Raw genomic sequence first — 21,086 nt, forward strand, 5'->3', positions numbered from 1 at the left:
AGCAGAAGCTCAACAGATTTTCCAGGAGTTCTAAGGAAGCTCATGGAGCAGAGCTGTTCCGTGGTATTTTTCTTCCCTGTGCCCATCATTGGTGTTTTGGGTACTCTTGGGCAGTCGGCACCCTTTTGTCTCCATTCCCCTTGCAAGAAGTCTGAATTTGTCCCGAGCCCCTTGCTGGCATCTTTGCATGGTGACACCCCCTTGCCCTGGGACTTACCCTTCTGGAAAGGCTGCAATTTCCCGGTGGTTCACGGCAATGCTGGAACCGTGGTGGGCTGCTGCCCTGCGGGTGGGTTGGGCTGTGCCGTGCTGGGATGAGCGTGTTGCCCCGTCTCCGCCGCCCTCCCGGGAGCGCTGAGCTCCTGTGCTGCATCGCCGCACGTCTCGCGGCAGGGCGATGGCGTGCTCCCTTCTGCGCGGCACGCGGTCCTCAGCCCGGGCAAATAACACAGGAGGAGGCAATTTGTTCAGTTGAGAAGTAGAACTAGATAACGTTTGAGAGAAGAGGGGGTAAGACTTGAGGCCACATTGACTGATTTGATTTATAATAATAAGGACAATGCATAAATAGAGCATTGCAGGCAGGCTGTTGTGAATTGAAAAATATTGTTTCTCCTAGTACTGGAAATTCTTGAAATGATCAGTAATGCAGAGCAGGAGTGATGTTGGATGCATCCAAAATCCTGTGCTAGAATTAATTCCTGTAGCTTTGTTAATTCTGTGTAGCTGGTTGTTGGTTTTGTCTGCTTTTTTCTTTTTTTTTTTTTTTAATGTAATGTATGGACCTTGGGCTTGGTTTAAATTTCAAAATATCTATCAAGAAGATTAGATGGAAATAATTGAAACAATTAAAATTATTACTGTAAGGAGGAAGATGTAAAGGAGTTTTTGCTAGTGCCCTGAGTCAGACAGTCTATTCATTGGATGTAGTTTAGTTCCCCAACAATATTGTGCGGAGGTGTTGTTGCTGATAAAACAGCTGCTGTGTTCAATTTCCAGAGACCAGATAAATCAGTTTTGCTGGTTTTTTGTTTTTGGTTTCTTTTTCTTCTTTGTTAGCGATTTATAAAGAGGATGCTCTTCCTCTAGGATGAGGTTTTCAGAACGGCTTTGTTGGTCTGGATGCCCCGCTGGAAGTGGATGGGAGCCCACTGTCCAAATCACCTGGACAGCGTCACAAACTGCAGCCCTAGTTTGTTGCTGCGGTAAGATCCTTTGGAAGGGGGAAATGATATACACTAAAACAGAGGTAAAGTGGTCTAAAGATTCATAGTTGAGTGGGATGGCGGAGCTTGGGGTTTTAGCCGTACTTAGTGCCGTTGACCTACCTTGCAATCTTGCTCCAGTTACCTTCCCTTTCTGTGTCTCCGTTCTGCCGCTCAGACTCCAGCGCGGGCCGTGGTGTTTGCACCCCGCTACTCTAGGCCTGCCTGTGTTAAGCTTCCATGGCTCTGGCCAGGCTCCCTTGTTCTCTAGGGCCGCTGAGGAGCTCAGACGCTCCGTCATCCTTTGACAGATTTTATCCTGCAGTCCCGCTTACCTTCCAGATTTCCGGTAGCTGATGCAAACCTTTTTGCAGAGCCCCAGTCGTTCCCTGGATTTACGGTTCACGTTTTCGGTGGCACGTGGTAGCAGGGCAAACGAACATCCAGATTTTGTGAGGGTGCCAAAGCAATTTCTCCTTGTTTTAGTTAGCGTGAGGAAAGGAAGATTTTTGACAAAGCAGTGAATCCTACATCTCTGCGTTTTCCTGCCTGAGTTATCTTACCTATCTTGGGTGTTCTTTATTCATCGTTCGAAGTCCTATAGGAAGTCTGTCCTGTATTCGATTTCCAGTTGTTGAGTAAATCATTCTCCTACGTACAGCCCGTGTCCTCTGCTGCGAGAGCAAATCTTTCCCCTGCCCACGTGCTGCCTCGTCCTGTTGGTCCTTTAGACTCTGTCCCGTGTTTTCCAAGATCTGTACTTTACAGGTCCCAACATTAGCATCTGATCTCTCTTTGAGGATTTGTCACTCTTCCAACCTCGGGCTCCCTGCAGAGAAGTTAAAGTAAATGGCTTTTTCCAAGGATGTGCCTAATGTATTTTGCTAAAGTGCAAGTGCTCTCATTTGAAGAACAGCCTCCAAAATTGAACAGTTCTCTTTGCATGACGAGATAAAGGACTCATCCTTACTTGCACGTGGCATACTCTGAGGGATTAGCGAGGCAGTAGCTTCCTAAAAGCAATCAGATTATGTATGGACGGTTCCCCTAAAGTGCCACCAAGTTCACTGAGTTCACAGATCCTGGTTAACTACATGAATGGCCAAGTAATACAATGTGTTGGATAGATCTTCCCATTCCACTTACCTACTCAAAAGGACACAGTTTGTTGCTATGATGACTTTTTTTCTTCCGGAGAAATTGATTTTTACATGCGGCCCATTATAAACTTATTGACTCTGTCAATACTTTATAAATAAACCGAGCCTTTCAAGAAAACCATAAAGCACTTAGCATAATATTGCCCACTTCAGAAAATAAATAAATAGGTTCTTAGAGCAGCTTAGGAATGATTAACAGACTCAGCTGCTCGGCCCTGAGGGCAGCAAGGCCTAGAGAGGCAAAGGCAGGTGTTTTCTCTGCTCCTGCGCACAGGAGGCCAGCGGTGAGGTAGTGGTGCGGGTCTCTGATGTGTCCCTCCGTTTTATGAGGCAGGGTGGGAGGCCTTCTTCACCCCACCAACCTCCTGGGAATGCCGCCCAGTTTAATCCCAGTGTTTTCATTCCTCCACTGATGCAAACTTTCCCCCTTTCTCCTACTCTTGCTGCTGTGAGTGATCTCCATCGGCATGGGAGCGCTGCAGCAGACCTCACCTCCCCTTAGTGGCACAAGATCTGCAAAGTGTTTGCACCTCTCTTGAAAGCAATCCGTTTTTAGCCATTCGTGTGGGTAAGATGAGTCCTTCTGTTCCCCTCTCCGTCAGCGAGTCTTGCTCAAGACTCGTCGTGTGGTTCGTCTCTGGCTGTGAGAGCCTGGAGTGACTCCAGAGCGGCTGCAGCAGATCCAGTGTAAACGGGAACAGGATCCCACCTCCCTCCCCTTCAGGCTGAGCACAGTTGTCCTGCTGCCTGGGGAAGGGCTCCCTCGGGGGGGTTTTGTTTAGCTGAGGTGTCAAGAACTGAGATATTCTATCTCTTTCGGTTAATCCCAAGTGGTGAATAATGGCACGCGCTGGCACCTGGTGACGTCGGCAAGGAGGTGACGAGGGCTGTACTGACCTTGCGCTAGCTGAGAGCTTGGCTCCTGCATAACGGCTGCCAGGCAGTTTCAATACGGGAATTGTGAGTCCATGTTTGGAGGATGATGGCTTTTCTATGCCCCAAACGGTCTTGAAATCCAAGTTGTGCCAGAGGGAGAGCTGACTAATAGAGAAATTGAAGCTTTGGCCCAACGTTCTCCTTCCCGTCCCACACGAAAATAGAGAAGGAACAGAACGGTGTGTTCTGGCCCCACAGGCGAGTCCGTGGCCGGTGTCGGCCAGCCTCCCTGCCCTGACGTCGGAGGGCCGGATCCTTGGCTGGCGTCGAGGGGAGGGAGGTCGGTGGGCAGCAGCTGGGCGTTTCTCCGCCCGAACGCCGGGCAGCGGCACCACGGGAGGCGGCTTGGGAGGCTGCTAATCAGCACATCTGAAAATCCAATGAAGTCCTTGCAGTAATTAAGAGAGGAAGATACGTACATGTGTGAAAGAGAGGAGGGAGGGATGGGAGCAGCTTGGTGTCGGAGGAGATGGAAATGAGCGCGTCCTCCGTTTCTGCTGGGCGGGGTAGGGCAGGGTGTGTGGAGGTCTTGGAGTCGCTAAAAAGTGAAATGAGCCAGTCTGCGTAGTTGTCCCCAGTGCGGGGGAGTTGCCGCCATCTCCCTGCTTCCCGGGTGATTTAGGTTATTAAAAATGTGATAAGAATCGAGTCAAGGAGTGAGGTCCTGTGCACACAAATGGGATGCAAAGCAATATCACCAGCTAAATCAATAAAGCTAGAAGGAGCTCAATAGCTGATGCAGAGCGCCGAACAATAGCAAACCGGCCGCCTCTCCGCAGCGCGACGAGCAATTACGGGGAGCCACTCGCTGAAGTGAGACCACAGCATAACAATGCGGAGGACTCGCAAGGGTTCGCAGCTCCGCAGTTTAAAAAATATTTGCTTATCGGGCAGGCTATTATAATGGCCATAATGTCCTGCTTGACTGGCCCTTTCCACACAGAGGCCTCCTATGTCTTTTCAGACTTTGAATCTCGGGGGAGACAGTGCGATCGGTGCTCTCTGACTGACGGGGAAATTGGAAGAGTGAGAGCAAGGGTGGCCAAACCCAGACGTGGGGTTGCGTGGGCTGCGTCTCCCTAGCAGGGGTTTCCTCTTGCTGCAGAAGCTGGCGACGCTGTGGGGGACATAGGCGGTGACGAGGCCCCGCAAGGTGGGCTCCCGTGCCTCAGGCTGAGCCGGGAGGGATGCCGGCAGCCTTGTATCCGGGGTCTCCACCCATGTGCCCTGTCTCCAGTGGAAACCCATGGGAAATGCTCAAAGCAGAGAAAGGAGCTGCTACAAGGCAGTGACAAGGCTTCCTGGTCGCTGATGAAGCATCTCCAATAGCTAAGGAAGACCTGGGCATCGCTTGTGGGTTCTGCCTTGGTCGGTGACCGAATCAGGTGCAGGTTTGGGAAATTACTCAGTTGCATACTTAAATGGAAATGCTTGCTTCTATGCTTTGCATCTTAAGGCATGCTGCTATTCCCTGCCTCTTTCAGGCTGACTCTGCCTTGCAGGTTTTTGCTTGCTTGCTTTTTATTGCTCTGTGCCTCAGTTTACTCCTCTGTATTGTAGGTATAATAATTTCCTGGCAGATATAAACACGGGGTTATGCTAGTGATTTTATACATTCATAAAGCACTTTGCGAAAGTACCCTGACACTGACAATGTGAAGAGCAGCATATTGATGTTGTTTTATTGAAGAACCAGAATGGAACTGGCAAGGTAGGAGGGGAATTTCAGTCAGACTTCACGGGAGCCCCATTGCCAGTGCTCGTTGAGGCTGGAGAGGGGTTGTGGGTGCTGAGTCCCAGTCAGGATCACGCTGGCACGTGATCTGAGCATGTGAGTCAAGAGACCTGCACTGAATAATATACTCATACCTTATGGGTTTATATTCCTCATGGAATGGAGACTATAGCCTGTAAATCTGCAGATCATAATTCACAGCTAGTGATGCTAGAAAAGCTAAGCTCATGGCTTTAAAATCATGAATTACACAGCTTGGCTGTGTAGATTTTATTAGGCAGGTTTTTCCCAATGATCTAAATGTTCAGGTCACTCCAAAGGTTTTGTCTGATGCTGTAAAGTGAGGGTGCGGGTTGAGTGCCGCATGAGGAACAGAAACCCAAGAGTGACTTCATCCTCTAATAACTCCTCCAGTGCCATCTCCCAGGAAACCCCTTTGTATTCAATTAGCTAATGTGTGCCTAGCACTTGGAAAATACAGAGTGCCATGGAATTGCTAAGTGTTGTTATTTAACAGCACATATTTAGTAGTCGCAGCCCTGTAGTAGAAGTCAGAAAATCTACACTGTAATTGCCTGGTGCTGCTGCAGGCTTTGCTGCTTTGATTTGAGCAAAGACTGGGGATTTTTCTTTTGTAAAAGTTCATTAATTCTGGCTGCAGACCCTAAGGGCGTATTTTTTCTGAGATTTCACAAACCAGCGTATTGACTTTTCATGGGCGCTCTAAAAACCAAACCCAAAGAGGGGCAGAACGCAGGCAGCCAGAACTTGTGTACCCACGAATGTGGGTGTGAGCTTTTATGGTCGTCCTCGTGTCTTGGGCTACACCGGGTGGCATAAGACTGTTCCAAGGAGCTGGGCTCAAGCAGAAGGCAAAGTGCTGGTCAGCAGTTGCAATTACTCCCTTAAAAGGGGGGGGGGGGGGGGGATATTTGGCTGTGGAATAGGGCAGTAGTGGGGGGGGGTGATGCAGTTTGTACCTGCCTCCTTGGCTTGCACCCGCTTGCATTCACCAAGTACCCTGATCTTGCCTGAAAGCATGTGGTTACAAAACTGTATTTGTGCAGGTGGTTGTTACAGGAGAGCTGGGGGGAGCGCGGAGCCTGTGGTTTCTGGCCGAAGGGGCACAGAGGAGGCTGGGATGAGGCTCGTGAGGGCTTGGAGTCTCCATTAAATAGCCTCTGCTGGCAGGTGTGAGCTGTTTCCCTAATGGCTCCTTGCTCTTATTGCATTGAAAAGCTATCTTCTGTCCTGCCGTGGCCCCAGCCAGCACTGCAGATAAGAAACAGCAAATACGTGAGAGGAGGAGAGGAAGGCAGTTGCAGAACTATTAAATGTGTAAGTACTAGCCCTGTCGTCGTTGTCTAGCAGTCAAGGCAAGGTCAGCTATGTACGTTGCAGTTCTGCTTGGCCTGTTTAAATTTTTTTTTTCTAGTTTAGGCAAAAGTTGCCTTCAGTATGCATCTTGTTGAGTTGACCGCACTGAGAAATCCTTGGATCTGACACTGAATCCCTGTGTACCCTTTACAGAGTCATTCGCATGTCAGAGTCTCATTTCTAAAAGATGAACAGTATTTCTGTTCCTCAGTCTGATCTTTGGAGAGGTAAATGCATTAATACTTGCATACATGGTGGAAAGAGCCATCTAAAATCCTATATATTGGGATCTTTAAGAGCAGAATTTTCCACCCCTCTCCTCGTTACACTCACCGCTTGCAGGCAGCATTACAGGAGGCCTCTGTGCTGGACTGTTCAACCATCGCTCGTCAGCAGAAATCCAGGTATTCCCTCGGGAGGGTGGGAGGTGCACCAGGCTCACTGGTGGGTCGTGAGGCTCTGGAAATCAGCCGAGTGGCGCAGGCCTTGAACAGCAAATGAGTTTGTGTTTGCAAAACGTGGATTTGAAAATGTCAAGCGTGGTGAATGGACGTATAGGAAAGAAAAACCAAACAGGGATAGGAACTGAGCAGGCAGCTCAGTATCTGGATGCTCTCACCTCTTTGCCCTCTGTAGCAAGGCTGACCTTACCAAATCTCGCTTACTGCATTCCAGATGAAGTGTGTCCCCCAAGGGCTGCTTATCTCCATCTCGTTGCTTAGGCAACTTGTGGTTCAGTGACTTGTTTCTGATCTGGGCCCACAGTTCTGGTGCACATCTGTTGGAAAAACATTTAAGGGAAGAAAGTTGGAGCCAGAGCTGAGGGAATAAAAGGGGACCAGTGCAGGGAAATGGGTTCATGCAGGCCCTGAGATCTCCGTGTGTTATGGAGTGGATGCTTTATGAGTACGACAGCAACAGAAATGGGGTTTTCTGTAGCTGGAGGTTTGCCTGGAAAAAGACAGATACAGAGAGAGTCGGCTATAGAAGTCGACCAAAGCTTGCACTGAAAAGCCCAAATGTGAGCTGAAAAAAGCTATTGTTAATGTTTGAATTGGATTTTTGACTCTGTGGGGAGCATGCACAGCATCTACCTTTAGCTGCTTTGTCTGGCGCTTCCGCTGTCGGCCTCTGCCTTGGTCCTCAGCGGGGAGGAGGGCTCTTCGGAGAGGGTCGGAGCTGAAACGGGCAGGAGTGCCCTCTGGAAGGGCTGCTTTCCTGCCAGGGCCTCCGCAGGGAGCCTCGCCGGGCAGTGGGAATAACCCTGCTACTCAGTCGGCCTAAGGAGGCCGAACATCGTAGTGGCCAAAGCGCAGGGGTTGTACTCGGGAGCTCTGGGCTCAGCCCTGTGACTGTTGCATGACCCGGGCAAACCGCGCCTCTGCCCGTGCCTCAGTTTCCCTTTTGGTACAGTGGTGCTGACTTCCCTCTTGAAGGCATTCGTAACTAAAAATAAAAAGTAAGTGGGCTAAAGGTAGAGTCTAAAAGTTGTGGCAGGGCCTGAGCAGTGTTAAAAGCTGTGAAATATTTTCAGGGGAGAAATAAATGAAGGCCCCAATTTCAGATGCCTTGAGTTTTGGGAGGTCCAGGCTGAGACTGAAGCCTTGGACTTTGTGGCCATTTTGGAATATATGTTTCATTTGCCTTCCCCATATGACGAAGCTCAGGCGGCTGGTTGCTTTGTGCCCCACACCCTTTGCCTTCTGCTTCTGGCTGGGGGTAGGTATTAGTTTGCAGGGGCTTAACACATCTCCTGCTGCTCTGCTCGCGTCCAGGCTCTCCTCAGGCCCAGGCCCTCATTAGCCATCTGCCCTCATTGCACGGGTTGACAGGATGCGGTGTGTAAATGGATAACCTGCCAAGAAGGCAGGAGGATAATATCATTCAAATGAATCAATAGTTCACAGGCAATTTCATGTTACCTAACGTTAATGCGGTTGTGTCCAAAACGCACTTAATTCTGTGTCTGATCACATTCTCGTAGGAGTTTGCCGGGCTGGAATAGTCCTGTAACTCCCTGTTTCGGAGATTTACAGATATTGTTCCTGCGTGCCCACATACACGGGAAAGATAAAAAATGACTAGACTCCCTGAGATCTTGTAGTCCACCACGCCAAAAGACATCCATATTAGTGATGGAAGAGAATGGGTACTCAGCAGTTGCTGAAACTATTACTCCCACCTTCTCACTCCATTTTAGCAATTAGCAAAAGAGAAATTAGTTAAGAAGGCACCATTATTTTCTGCTAATAGGACAAGGAGGGCTGGACTCTTCTCCAGGAAACTGGCTTTGTTGAATAATGCTTCCACTGACATGAGCAGCTCTCCTTTTTTGCTTTATTTTTTTTGCAGTCCTGGTCATCTTGCCACTTTGTTCCTCAGCAGTGGAATAGGAGCAGGGCTCTGGAGCAGTCAAAGCACCCTCTGGAGGGGCGTTAGGACTCCTAGGAGCAGCATGTGCTACTGGTACACGATGGCACTAAGAAGCTGGTGTCATGTCCTTTTTACAGACGGACAAAACCGTGACCTCAAACAACATGAAATGACTTGACCAAGGCTAAGAAGTCTGTAGCTGAGCAGTGAATCCAGCAGGAGATTCCAAGCTCCTGCTCTGGAGGTCTAACCTCAGTATTGCATGACGCGACCCTCTCCCTGGGATGGCTGTAACGTTTGGGTCCTTAGTGCAGGCACATCTGCCCGGGCCTTAGTGGAGGAGACCCTCTGGCTGGCAGGTGGGAACAGTGTAGGCTCCCCTGTGTGGGGGAGCTGGTTTAATTTAGTAGTTAAAACTTGGTATCACCGGATTGGAAATGGTGGTGGTGCAGTGGCTTCGCTTGCCCAGTGGTAGTGGCAGCTCAGCCGGAGGGGCTTCCCTGGAGACTGGAGGTTTGTGTGCTCTGAATGCCAGCCGGCTTTGGGAGCGATACGCAGGCACAGCAGTGTGTTCGTGCTGCGCAGAGCAAGGATCTTTTTCTGGCGGTGCCTTGGAAAGGACATTGCTTGGGAAGTATAGATCTCCTAAACACCACTTTGCTCTGGACCTCCCATACCTGAACTGACCTCCTCTGACCACTGGAACAGGTTATTTGCATCACTTGAAAACAATCAGGCATCTTCCTACCTCTGCCATAACCTTTCTGTTGCAGGGAATCTCCTGCTGCCCTGTATGGTATTGTATGGTTTTCAAGCTTTTAGTGCCTGTTTTCTCCTATAATCCTGTTTCTGTTTTGGATTTCTGGGCTGCTTTAGGAGTTTTCCCTCCAGCGATTGGACAGCCTGCTGGATGACCGAGTCAATATCCTGGGATTTTCCATTTTCAACCAGTCTCACACGTTCTTCCAAGAGTTTGTCCAGAGCCTCAACCAGTCCTGGCAGGAGAACTGCGATCATGCTCCTTTTACTGGGCCAGCGGTACGTAAAATCCTTTCCATCACCCACAGCCTCCCTTGGTCAGAAGCTGCAGTAGGTCCATCTGGAACGTGGGCCAAAGGAGTTCAAGAGCCAGGGGAAACCTAGCGAGAAGAGCTGCAAGCTCGTTCTGAGCAGGCATTGGCAACGTATTGTGAACACCATGTAGAGGTAGACATAGAAACTCTGGTCTCAAAGGTATAGGTTCATGCTATTGACTGATTATTATTTAATCATACTAACCTCTGGGCTTGGGGTATCAAGCTGTGACATACACAATGTTCTCCAGATTTGGAGAATATGAAGGCAATCCTCTGACAGCCTGCAGTGGCTCGAAGGGACTTCTGGGAAGGAGAAGGGCTTAGAGCTTTAAAGGTCTTGTCTGTGCTTGAATGGCTGTGCTGCTTGAAATTCATGCCTATCTTAATTTGAATTATATTTATGTGTAAGTGTAGGGGAGAGTGCCACCCTGATTCAGTGCCACCTTTGAAATTTGCCCCTGTGTATTTACCTTAGGAAAGCTGCTTGTGGAAGCAAAAGAGGGGGTTTGGATGCAAATAGCACAGAAAGAGCTGGGCTTAAGCGGATGCCAAAAGGCTGTGCTATGTTGTGTGCTCTAACGTCTCCCTGATGAGCCCGCAGATCAGTGCTGAAATCTTCCCTAGGGACTCTCAATGCCTGGGAAGGTTTGCAAAGCAAATTTGCCAGGTTGGGGATGCAGGGGGCTCTGGCTGGAGCTGGGAGAAGGGAGAGGAAATTGCCATCAGTGCAACTGTTTGCATCTTTTTAATGAAGTCAGAGTCCCCTTGACAACCTGTGAGGCAGCTGTGTATTGCTGAAAACCTCCTTATTATCACTACAAAGTGATTCTAAGCAGGCAAAATAAGGAGTTTTCTGCCCTTTGTATTTGCACCCTCTCGGCTTGCATGGAGGCAGTGGAGCTCAGGCTGTGGTGAGTACGTGACTGGGACCAGCCTGTTCCTCCCTCAGCGCAGCCTTCCTGCACCGAGGTGGCTGCAGTGAGCTCGCTGGCCAGCTAAATCTCCATAGGATCTCTGATCAGGAAGCTTCCTGTTTGGATGACAGTTGCAGGACTGTTCAGAGACATTAAAAATGAATTTCCTTCTAATAAGAGAAAGAGAAGACACTAGGAACAGGCACATAGCAGAGAATGACTGGGCTAGCAGCTCCTTCTTACTCTGGGTTATCTTGACCAGAAAAGTCTGTAGGTGGAAGGATGCAAGAGTATGCCCTATTGCAGCATTTTTTTGAGAGAGTGAATGAGTTCAGAGCTGAATGGAGCTGTTTGGTTTGTGAGCCTGAGCCTAAATCACCCCTCGATGTAATATTAAGCCAGATGGATGTTCTTTCCATTCATTCATAAATCACGTTGAGTAATATAACAAGCTTCTTGCTCGTCCTGAGAGGACACTGCTGGAGAGGGGGGCTCAGTCACACTGGATCACGATGATCCTAAACCGCTCCACAGCAAATCCAGCCCTGGTGGTGTTAGAGGACCTTCCTGGGCCTGGAGTGCCTTCTCCTAGCTGGCTTCCCAAGCACCTGCTGTCAGGCTGTTGTTGACTGTACCAGGTAGCTCCCGGTGTGCTAGGTGGTGTTCAGCCATGTAGAAGGAACTGTTATTCTTGTACAAGTGGGGAGCTGAGGTATGGAAGAGAAGTCAGTCATTTTTCCCATTATCAGAGGCAGATAGTCTATAGCACTACTGGAAAAAAGGTTCAGTTCTCCTGAACCCTGGTCCAAAGTCTTAACCAGAAGCTCGTTGTTCCTTTCTGATTAAGGCGAGGTTCACTCTACGTTCTTACCGAGGCTCCCATCACTGGTGAGCCATCCTGTCCCAGGGGAGGAGAAAAGTGCCTTGCCTCTGGCGCTGGTGAAATGCAATACTCGCAAGCAGGACAGTTGTGTCCTCTCCTGTGTCTGCTAGGGGCATCCTTCATTTTGCAGTGCTCTTTCTCCTTGCCGTTGGAAACCTGGCAGGTCCCATCTCCTGGGGAGTGTCTCTGTGTAAGAACTTACCTTTTAGTCCAGAGAAGCAGATAGCTCTTGGAATAGCTCATACTGAAAAGAGAAAAGGAAGCTCAGCAGCTGGAAGTGACAGGAGGGAGGTTTCCTGTGAGCTGCAAAATCCCAGGGCTTTCTTGCAAGGGCTCAGGAAGTGTCTCAGGAAGGAGGAGGGAGCTGCTTGCTCTAATGCCATTCTCATTAATCACATTGCAAAGAAAGGAAATCAGACAAAATCATTCAAATTACAGATGGCTAGATTAGGTAATTAGAATTTAGGCTAAAACAGATGTTTGTAATTAAGTGTTTATTTCATTGAATAAAATCCAGATTGTAAAGTCTATTTCACAGGATTTTAATGGTTTTAATTCTTTGTGTTATGTTTGGGGGCAAAGATACAGATGACAATGTTCTAGGAAGGAAAAAAACCAAAAATACAAAACCTGAATCACCCAAACCTGCCCATATTTCCCCGGAGAACAGTTTGCCTTTAAACACGGTCTTTATGTGGGATATTTCTGTAAATAAAAAATACAGTGGGATCTTCCACTCAACCGTGCTGAACCTGCTGTTAATTTCTAGAAGGCCAGATTTGGCGTGTAGAGGAAGCTGTGCTGCAACCAGCAGGGAGTTGTGGTGCACCAGGGCTGAGAGCAGGAACCGTCCCTGCTGCAGAGGTGCAGGGGATCCTGGCGTGCTGGGGTAGTTCCCTTAAATGCACCGGGGAGAATGGTCCTGCCAGCTGACGCGGGCAAGGGCTGGAGATCTGTCTCTTGCCTCTTTCGAATTAGCGAGTTGTTCCCCATGCTTTGGTAGCGTGTTTGTGCCCTGCAACACGTGATGACTTCTTGGGTACAGCTCGCTCCTAGTGCGGCTGACCAGCGTGCCCAGGGGAGCAGAGCGAGGGGCCTGTCTGCGCAGCCCCCCATCTGCTCCCTTTGCTGGAGCCTTGTTCTGATGAGGCATCCATCAAATTGCAATTTTCCTCAGCAACTTTCATCACCAAGAATCAGGCTTTAACGTTTGAGGGAAGTCTCCTGAGACCGAGGAACCTGCGAGGGGGCACCAGCTTACCAAGTCTTGCACGTGCAGTCTGTCGCGGAGCTATTGCATTGCAGGAGGAGTATAAAAACCACAGTGATCTGCACAAATCAGGTGAGGCACGCGAGGAAGAGAATCAATTTGTTAGCAAGCAAATTGGCTTTTTATGACAGAGTGACAAAGCTGTGGTTTAAAACGAGAATGTAAAAGTAGTGAGAGGTTTTGCAGGCAACGTGGAGAAACCTGAGGCTGTGTACTTGAGAGCAGTGACAGATATTCCCTGCTGAATCGGCTTGGAGCGAGTTAACAAGATGCTGCCTCCAGCTCACTCTGCACCGCTCTGCTAAAGGTTACGGCCCGAAGGCACGAGAGAGCGTGTGGCTGCTCTCCATCCGCTCCAGTGCGAAGTCAGGCAGCTTAGCTTAGCTCAGTGCTAACTGGAGTGAGCCTTTTGCCGTTGTCTTTATGGGCAGGAGGAGATGGCTCGAAGTGGTGAGCTCGTGGGGGACGCACGCACGCAGTTAACCTTGGTAGAAGACTTGTCTACCTATGTAAGACCTTTAGGCAGAGGAAAGAGGAGTGTAATACAGCCAAGCAAGGGCCAGAAACCTCCCTAGGACTGAGTGCTGATGGCTTTTAAAGTGATGTTGAAGGGGGAATTGAGGTAGGTGTTTGGAAGGAGGTGCCTGGGTCTGTTTACTTGCATGTTGCTGTGTTGCCAGGCCCCCGTGTATTTAAGTGTCATGCTCCAGGGCCCACAAAATTGAGAGGGTGGCATAGGATCCTGGTTTTGAGCCCAGTGGGGCAGGGAATGGCTGGCATAAAAAATGATATGCAGCTTAAGAAATGGAAATGAGGTGCTTCTGAAAAGAGCTGTGATTAAAAATTTAAAAAAAGGAGGTAAGTTGGGAGGGATTTCCCATTCCCTGCTGAGAGGACTTCATTTTCTGCATCACGACCGCCTCCCTGTTCCCTAAATTGCTTGAAATCATATAGGGGCCCACCAGAAATCCTAGCAAATTGTTCAAGGCTAAGAAGTAGAATATTCCAATCAATAATGTCAAATGCTTCACTAAGATCTACAAGTTTCTTGCTCAACAGCTAATAAGAGATCATTAACTGCTCAGAGCAAATGGAAATGAAAACCCAACAGGAGACAATTAAAAATGCTGGGCCAGTTTTCGGATCTGGTATGAGCTGGTGAGACTTTGGGGTTGCAGGGCTTGCGTTTGCTCTCGGAACATTTTCATTTGCAAGTTGATATTAGTATGAGTCCTGATTCGGGAAATCAATTGATCGTCAGATATGGTATCCTGTAATTTGAATGGGATTCAGTCCATGGTTAAAATTAAGTGTGTGCTAAAGAGCTTCATTGAACAGAGGCCAAGGTGGGGGATGATATTGGCTGGAGAAGTCCTACTTAGAGTTTATAGGAGAACTTACACTGAGGGGAAAAAGTAAGGGTAGGGAGAAGGATGTGTCAGCTCCTTTGAGAGACCCTAGAAGATGCTTCCCAGGAGGGGAATTCTTAGAACAGATGTGAGTGCTAAGCGAAGAAGGTAGAAGACTTATCACCAAACATAAAGGAAGAAGCGCAAGAGAGACGTTCCCTGCGTTTGTAAAGGGAGCCGTGGTGCCTCGTGTCTGAGGCACGCTAGGCAGGAGGGAGCCCGAGTGCTATTCCCACTCTGCTTCGGGCTCCTCGTACGTCCTCGGGCGAGCCACTCGGCCCCCCGGCACTGCCATTTCCCTCCTGTGAAAGAGCTGTAATAATACTTCATAGCTCAGGAGTCCGTCTGTATTATTAGTCGAATCCTCTCAGCCCTGATGATAAAAGGTGTTGCGTGGGAGGAGGAGTTGGATCCACGACCAGTCAAGTTGCTTAACGCTTAGTGGAAAGCGCCTGGCTACGATCTGTGCAGGAGCACGGACAGGCTGGGCAGGTCGTGGCGGACAGACAGCTAGGTGCAGGGGGAATCGCTGAGGGAGCAGGTGCGAGTCAGTGCCAGCGGAGAGGAGGCAGGAAACTGGGGGCTGCTGGAGCTACCAGAGCTGGTGGCTGGGTTTGTTTTAGCGCGTGGCTGCGATCGTGCCTTTTAACTTGTGCCGCCTTGTACATTTTTAAGCCTTAGGTTGCTTGTTAACTGCCTAATCCCAGGCCATTGAAGTCAACCAAATTTTTACCACTGATCTGAGTAAGATCAATCAGGCTTAAATCTGTCTCACTCTGTTCAAATTAGTAATGTTGGTGGGAGCCAAAGGTGCATTGGGATGATTGAACTGGGCGAGATTGTCCCTGCCGGGCACCTGGCAGAAGCGAATAAACCTCATCAGACTTGGGGAGGAGCAGGAGACTCAGATATCGCTGAACCGTCACCAGTGGGGTGAGGTGGGGGAAGGAGCCACAGGCCATTCGCTGAATACATTGCTGGGAGCTGGGATGGCAAGAGGCCGCTCTCAGGAGCAGCCGTGAGGAAAATGTAGCCTTCATAGTAATGAGCTGCAGCGGCTTAATTCCAGCAGAGTCAGGAGGTGACGATAATTAAAAGTGAAATCTTAGTCACAGCAATGGACATGAGAGAGCAAATGACCGATTAGGAACTAGATCAAAAACATCAAAACTGTTGTGCATGGGTAAGAAACACGGTGCGTGAGGCTTGATGGACAAAGAAATCTGATTAAGGGCAAGCAAAACAAAGGCGAAAAGGAGAGGGGACGAGCTCTGTGGATTCCGGCCATTGCTTCAGCAATGCCATTACAGTGCAGATAATAGCCGGCAGGAAAGTGGAGGCTGTAGTGAGAGACTAAATGGTCTCTGTGGGGTCTGATAGCCAAGACTAAGTGGTCTGAGAGCAGCTAAGCCTCATTTCTTGTGAATCTGCATCTCATAGTGGCACTTGAATGAGGATTCTCTGATGCCTAATAAAGGCTGAAGCCTCATAGTCATTTTTTGTGTTGTGGGTGCAAAAATAGGATCTTTATTCTGCCCATCTGCCTATTTTCAGAGCTCTGAATGACCCTGATGCTCTCGGGGTGTTCCCCGTGTCAGTCTTGGCCAGCAGATTGAAGAGGTGCCACTGAAGGGCCAGAGAACCACAGCTTGATTAGATACGCTTTGCGTCTTCAGGGAACTGATGTAGAGAAGAAAGGGAAGGAATGGGGACAAGCAAAAAAGGACAATAATGATTGCAGAAACTGTGAGGAACAGGCAAGCAGAGATATAAAGGATAAGTAAACAAGGAAGATGGAGAAATGTCACAGGCTGGGACGGGGTTTGGGGCTGGCAATGGGATTACACGTGTCCAAGCGATCCCTTGTGCAGCCTCATGCAGAACCACGGTTCAGGGACACCGCTGCCATCCTTGCCCCTGCCCTTGGTACCCGTCAGGTTGGTGTGGGGGGAGATGCAGTGTTGCTGGAGCAGAATGGTAGGCGTTTAGCACTAGCTGTCTGCACAGAGTCAGCCAAGGACGCTGGCTGATCTGATGGGGATGCTGCTCCTCTCTGCGCCCTGCTCAGGTTTTGGACAGGGCCGTCTCTGGCTTGCTGCAAGGTGCCGAAGGTGCGGGGAGAGGCTGGTCGGCAGAGTCTGGAGAGGGCAGTAACAGCAGTTCTTTGTCTTGCAGAAAATCTCTGTCTGCCTGGGGCCATGTGCAGGTGCAGTGTCCCTGGGCCAGCTCCGTGGGGACGAGCTGCAGCCGGGAAGAGGCCAGGTCCCCAGCTCCCAAGCTCAGCCGGGCAGGGTGTGTGAGCGTACGCAGGCTTTGAGAGTGACGTCCTGTGTGCAACCCTCTAGGCCACCCGCCTGGCAAACGGAGCACGCTCCCTCTTTCTGTAGTATGCACCTTGGCTGTACAGCACAAAGGAGGTCTAAGCCTTATTTAATTTTATAGCCTTCAGTGCCAGTCCTGAAGGATCTCAGTTTTTCTTCCCTTTTCCCCCAGCTCTCTTCAGCCTTGCTGTTTGATGCTGTTTATGCTGTGGTGAGTGCTGTGCAGGAGCTGAACCGGAGCCAGGAGATCGGCGTGAAGCCCCTGTCCTGTGGATCTGCCCAGATCTGGCAGCACGGCACCAGCCTGATGAACTACCTGAGAATGGTGAGAAGGGAATGAAGTTTGCTGATGTGTCAGTAGCTAGTGCTTTTCCCTGCCAGAAGCAAGCAAAAAATATGTACGTACACGTTGATGCCGGCACAGTTGTCGAGCACAGAGTGTCAGTCTGTTTGAAGGTAGCACTGGGAATGAAAAGAGAGGAGATCTGAGAGATGGTTTGTCATTGGCCTTGGAACGACATGAAACTCTCCATCTTTCAGGCTTTGCTACAGAAAAAATGAAATTCAATGAATTTAAAAAAAAAGTGTGAATGTTTCTAAATGATTTCAGCCCTGTTTTGAGTGAACTCGAGTTGGTATCAGGTCATACGGTACAACTGCTCAAAGATCAGTGCCAAGAGGTGAGTTTCCCTAGGAAGGGGTTTGGTTGTCTTTGAACATGAGAGCATTGGTTACTGGAACAGATCAAATGTGATTCTGGCACAAGAGCAGACCCCCAGATTTCAGCTCCATGAAGTGGTTGGCGTTTGTCACTCTGATACCTCAAAACTGAACTTGAGCTGTATTTTTGGACTGGAAGCGTGCAGAAGGAGCATGCTTTCTGATGCTGTTTGGGATGCAACTGAAATGGCATGAGAAGAGGAAATTTCAAAAGACATTTTTCCCAAAGGGAGCCATCAGCCAAACATGAACCTTATGGTGCTTTGGCCCAGGCATGTGAACCCTGCTTTAAATCTCACCCTTGGTCAAAGGCAATAAAATTCTTTAGCTTCCCCTGGCTCTTCTGGGAGGCCCATTAGCGCGCTGTTGTTACTGAAAAGGTGCTCCAGCAGCAAGTGAGCAATGTTTAATCTGCACAGTGAGGTTAGACAGTCACCTTGCCTCCCTCTGCAACATGCTCCTGTGTTAAACACAAGCCCGATGCAGTGAAACAGCCTGTAACGGTTTGTGGAGGAATCCCCAGCTAGCGATTCAGTGTGACACGGTTAAAAGCTGGTGCCTGCAGCAGAGCCGCGCGTTGCTAGCCTTGGGATGGCGGGAGGCAGCGAGGGGCGGCGAGGGGAGCGTCCCAGGCGGAGGGGCAGCAGTTGGGCGCGCTGCACCTTCCTTCGCTGATTTTTCTGCTCCCCCCTTCCGCTTCTGTCCGTGCTACCCCAGCCAGCCTCTGAGAGCAATTAGGATTGCTACATGCAAATTGTGTTACTCTGCCATCTCCGTGCTTCTGGTGGGAGGCTGGATGCCGGGTGTGCTGAGCGAGGAGCAGGCGCCCCGAGGCTCTGCTTGGGCGGCGAGGGTGAGCTGTCTCGATGGGCGCTGTAACTCACCGTCTCTTGGACAGGTAGAATTGGAAGGTCTCACCGGCCACATCGAATTCAACAGCAAAGGTCAGCGATCCAACTACGCCTTGAAAATCCTGCAGTACACGCGCAACGGCTTCCGACAGGTAGGACTGGCCCCGCTCACCCTGCTCGTGCTTTTGTTCGCCAGCTTGTGGGGATGCACCTATTCAGGATGATTGGGATGTGATGCGGATGGGGAGAAATGTGAGCGTTTCACGTGAAATGTGGAAAATTGTACTATCAGGCTGTCTGACCTACTCCTCCGCTTCTGTGAGGGAAAACTGAGGGGGAAATTCCATGTCAGCTGCCCCACACCATCTGTCCTCAGCATGTGGCATGCTGGAGTAGATGCAGAATAATTTACCTTCTGATTTACGGTGTGTGCACCTCTAACTTGTTTGCTTAGCTCGGACTCTCATTTGCTTTTTGTCACAGTGCTTGTAGGTTCCTCACACTGTTAGGCCTTTTCCCCTCTGCTGCTTTCTCGCTGAGGGATATTTTTTGGCTTGAGCTAAGGTTAAGGATACTGTGTGGTACCACAGGTATGAAGTTGGTGAGATTGCAGGACACATGTCCAAGGAATTAGCCTTTTACTGGTGAATCCAAACTTTCTCCAGGAAACAAATGGGAGCCCTAGAAAATGGGTTTTCATCTGTCTTATTTCCGTGCTGACAGCTTTATGCCTGCCCTTTTCTCAGAGGTTGCCACTTCTTCTAGACACCATAGAGAACAAGCTATTTTATCTTACCCCAACCAGCACAGCATTTCGGCATTAGGAAATCTCTTCTGCTGGCAGCAGCCAATTTTAGCCTTGGCGGGAACGTTACCTGCCAGCTCTTACCTGTCAGGTTACAGCTCAACTTTGATGTTGCCTTTAGCTCACTGTGAGTGAGCAGAAGATCAGGATGGCATTTTCCCCACAGTAAGGTCTCTTACAGCACCACTGCCCTTTTAATCATTTCCTGAACCCGGCATATTCTGAGTAAAAGTGACAGGTCCAAGGCCATCTGCATTAATAAGAGCATCCATCCAGCTGGAGCAGGGGAACCAAAAGCTTTAATACCCACTATGATTGCTATATTTTTAATGTGCTTAAATGTGGCAGGGAGTTCACCTTAAATGTACAGGTCCTCTTGGATCAGTGCTTCTCCAAGAACTCCACAGAGATGCATCTCAGCTTGAATGACAGATATGGTCAGGTTTTCTTACTGTTGGTGGGAAAACTGTCTTTACAGTTTGGAGGCAGCTGATTTTCCAAGCTTAAAAAAAAAAGCTCACTGTCTGTTATGGAGAGCAGGCAGAGGATCCTGGAAGGTGCGGTGTACTGACAAGGTCTACTTAACATTGATTTGCAGGTGATAATGATTAAACAGCTTCTGCTACACAGTCCCCCTGTTTAAAGAGCAGACCTTTTCTGAGAGGTGATGGATAACAGCCTCTGCTTGTGTTTCAGGTGATGCAGGGTCAGTCTTCCTTGTCTGTAGCTGTATTTTCCTGAAAAGAGCAGTATGCAAACTTGCTTCAGGATCAGGGAGTGGTGCTAGTTCCAGACCTCTCCCGTGGTGGCAGGTCTGTAGCCCCATCTGACATTTATCTCTCTGCTTTGCCCCCCATTCCCAAAATGCACCAGGCAGGAAGGACAAGTGGTAGCATGGGATTAACCCCAGCAGTTGGAGGCAGCTGGAGCATTGCATGTGCAGTGGCTGATGGTACATCCCAAAGAAATTGGGACCTACGGCCCATCTCCTCTGAGGCAGAAGCCTTGGCTCTTCTTCAGCAATCCCAATCTGAGAGGAGAAGATCTTTTTTAATCTGTTGTACACCATGGGTCAGTAAATAAGCAGCTTCATGTTTCAGAGGTTCCCTGGAAACCTGCGTTGGAGCTAAGCTTTTCAAATTTCCTGCCAGAGAGCAGTGGTGATAAATTACTTCAAGTCACGTTAACAAGGTGCTGGAAGGACGGGGAAATCCCTTGGCGTGTGTTACTGCCTGGTCAGGGTGTTTGGTGGCTGCGAGCCCTCTCCTGTCAGAAACCCATCACGGTGAAGTTATTCTTCATAAAACCGCTCTGTATTCCCGCGGCAGCCTTTCCGCCGGGTGGTCTCTCCTTGACAGATGGCCCTGTTTCAGGGAGCTCGCCTGGCCGAGAGGCAGCGTGCCGATGCCCCTCCAGGCAGTTCTTTGGCCAGGCTGCTCCCCCAAGTCTCCAAAACACATCTCCCAGTCCCGAATCCCGCGGCTTTTCCCAGCGATCTCCCTGCGGATGCAGCTGGCCCACGAGGCTCAGGCACAACATCTGGAGCTGTCACCCGCACGGTCCTGCCCCTGCTCTGCCCTCCCCGTCACTGCAAAGGGAAACCAAAGGCCTTGGGGCTGGAGTGACTCTGCCATGCCACAGCTGGTTATTTTCTTCTCAGCCATCCAGGCTTGTTGTAATGAAAATAACTGAATAAATCATTAGAAATCATTTAATCAAACCCACCGTGAGGCGATGGGGTGAGGAACAAATATTCACATCCTGGAGACAGTCTTGTTCCCGAGGGTCATATTAAGTGATTTGCACAGGCTCTATTTTGAAACGTGCTTATTTCCTCCTTTTTTTTAGACAAGCTCATGCTCTCTTCCCATTTCTCTCTCCCTCTCTCTCTTTCTCCCTTTCTCTCCTTCCGTCTATCGAAGCCACAGGGACTGTCAGCTCATCAGCTTTGATAGAGAATTCACCGAGTCTTGAAGCTGATCCAGATCTCAGCCAGCAAACAAATTAGAGATACTTAGATTTTCAAACTTGCTATTGCTTTTGGGCAGGGA

At 49.4% G+C, this 21,086-nt stretch overlaps 1 protein-coding gene across 1 annotated transcript in view; it reads left to right on the forward strand.

Moving 5' to 3' along the window:
* The window catches only part of GRIK4 (glutamate ionotropic receptor kainate type subunit 4), a 209,398-nt gene that overhangs the window by 153,802 nt on the left and 34,510 nt on the right, over positions 1-21,086 (forward strand). Inside the window, exons 8-10 of the mRNA XM_064524269.1 lie at positions 9,663-9,824; positions 16,832-16,984; positions 18,278-18,382. Coding sequence (XP_064380339.1) covers positions 9,663-9,824; positions 16,832-16,984; positions 18,278-18,382 — 420 coding nt within the window. The remainder of the gene's footprint in view (positions 1-9,662; positions 9,825-16,831; positions 16,985-18,277; positions 18,383-21,086) is intronic.

This window comes from Dromaius novaehollandiae, chromosome 21, assembly GCF_036370855.1.
Source record: "Dromaius novaehollandiae isolate bDroNov1 chromosome 21, bDroNov1.hap1, whole genome shotgun sequence".
Taxonomy (NCBI): Eukaryota; Metazoa; Chordata; class Aves; order Casuariiformes; family Dromaiidae; genus Dromaius; species Dromaius novaehollandiae.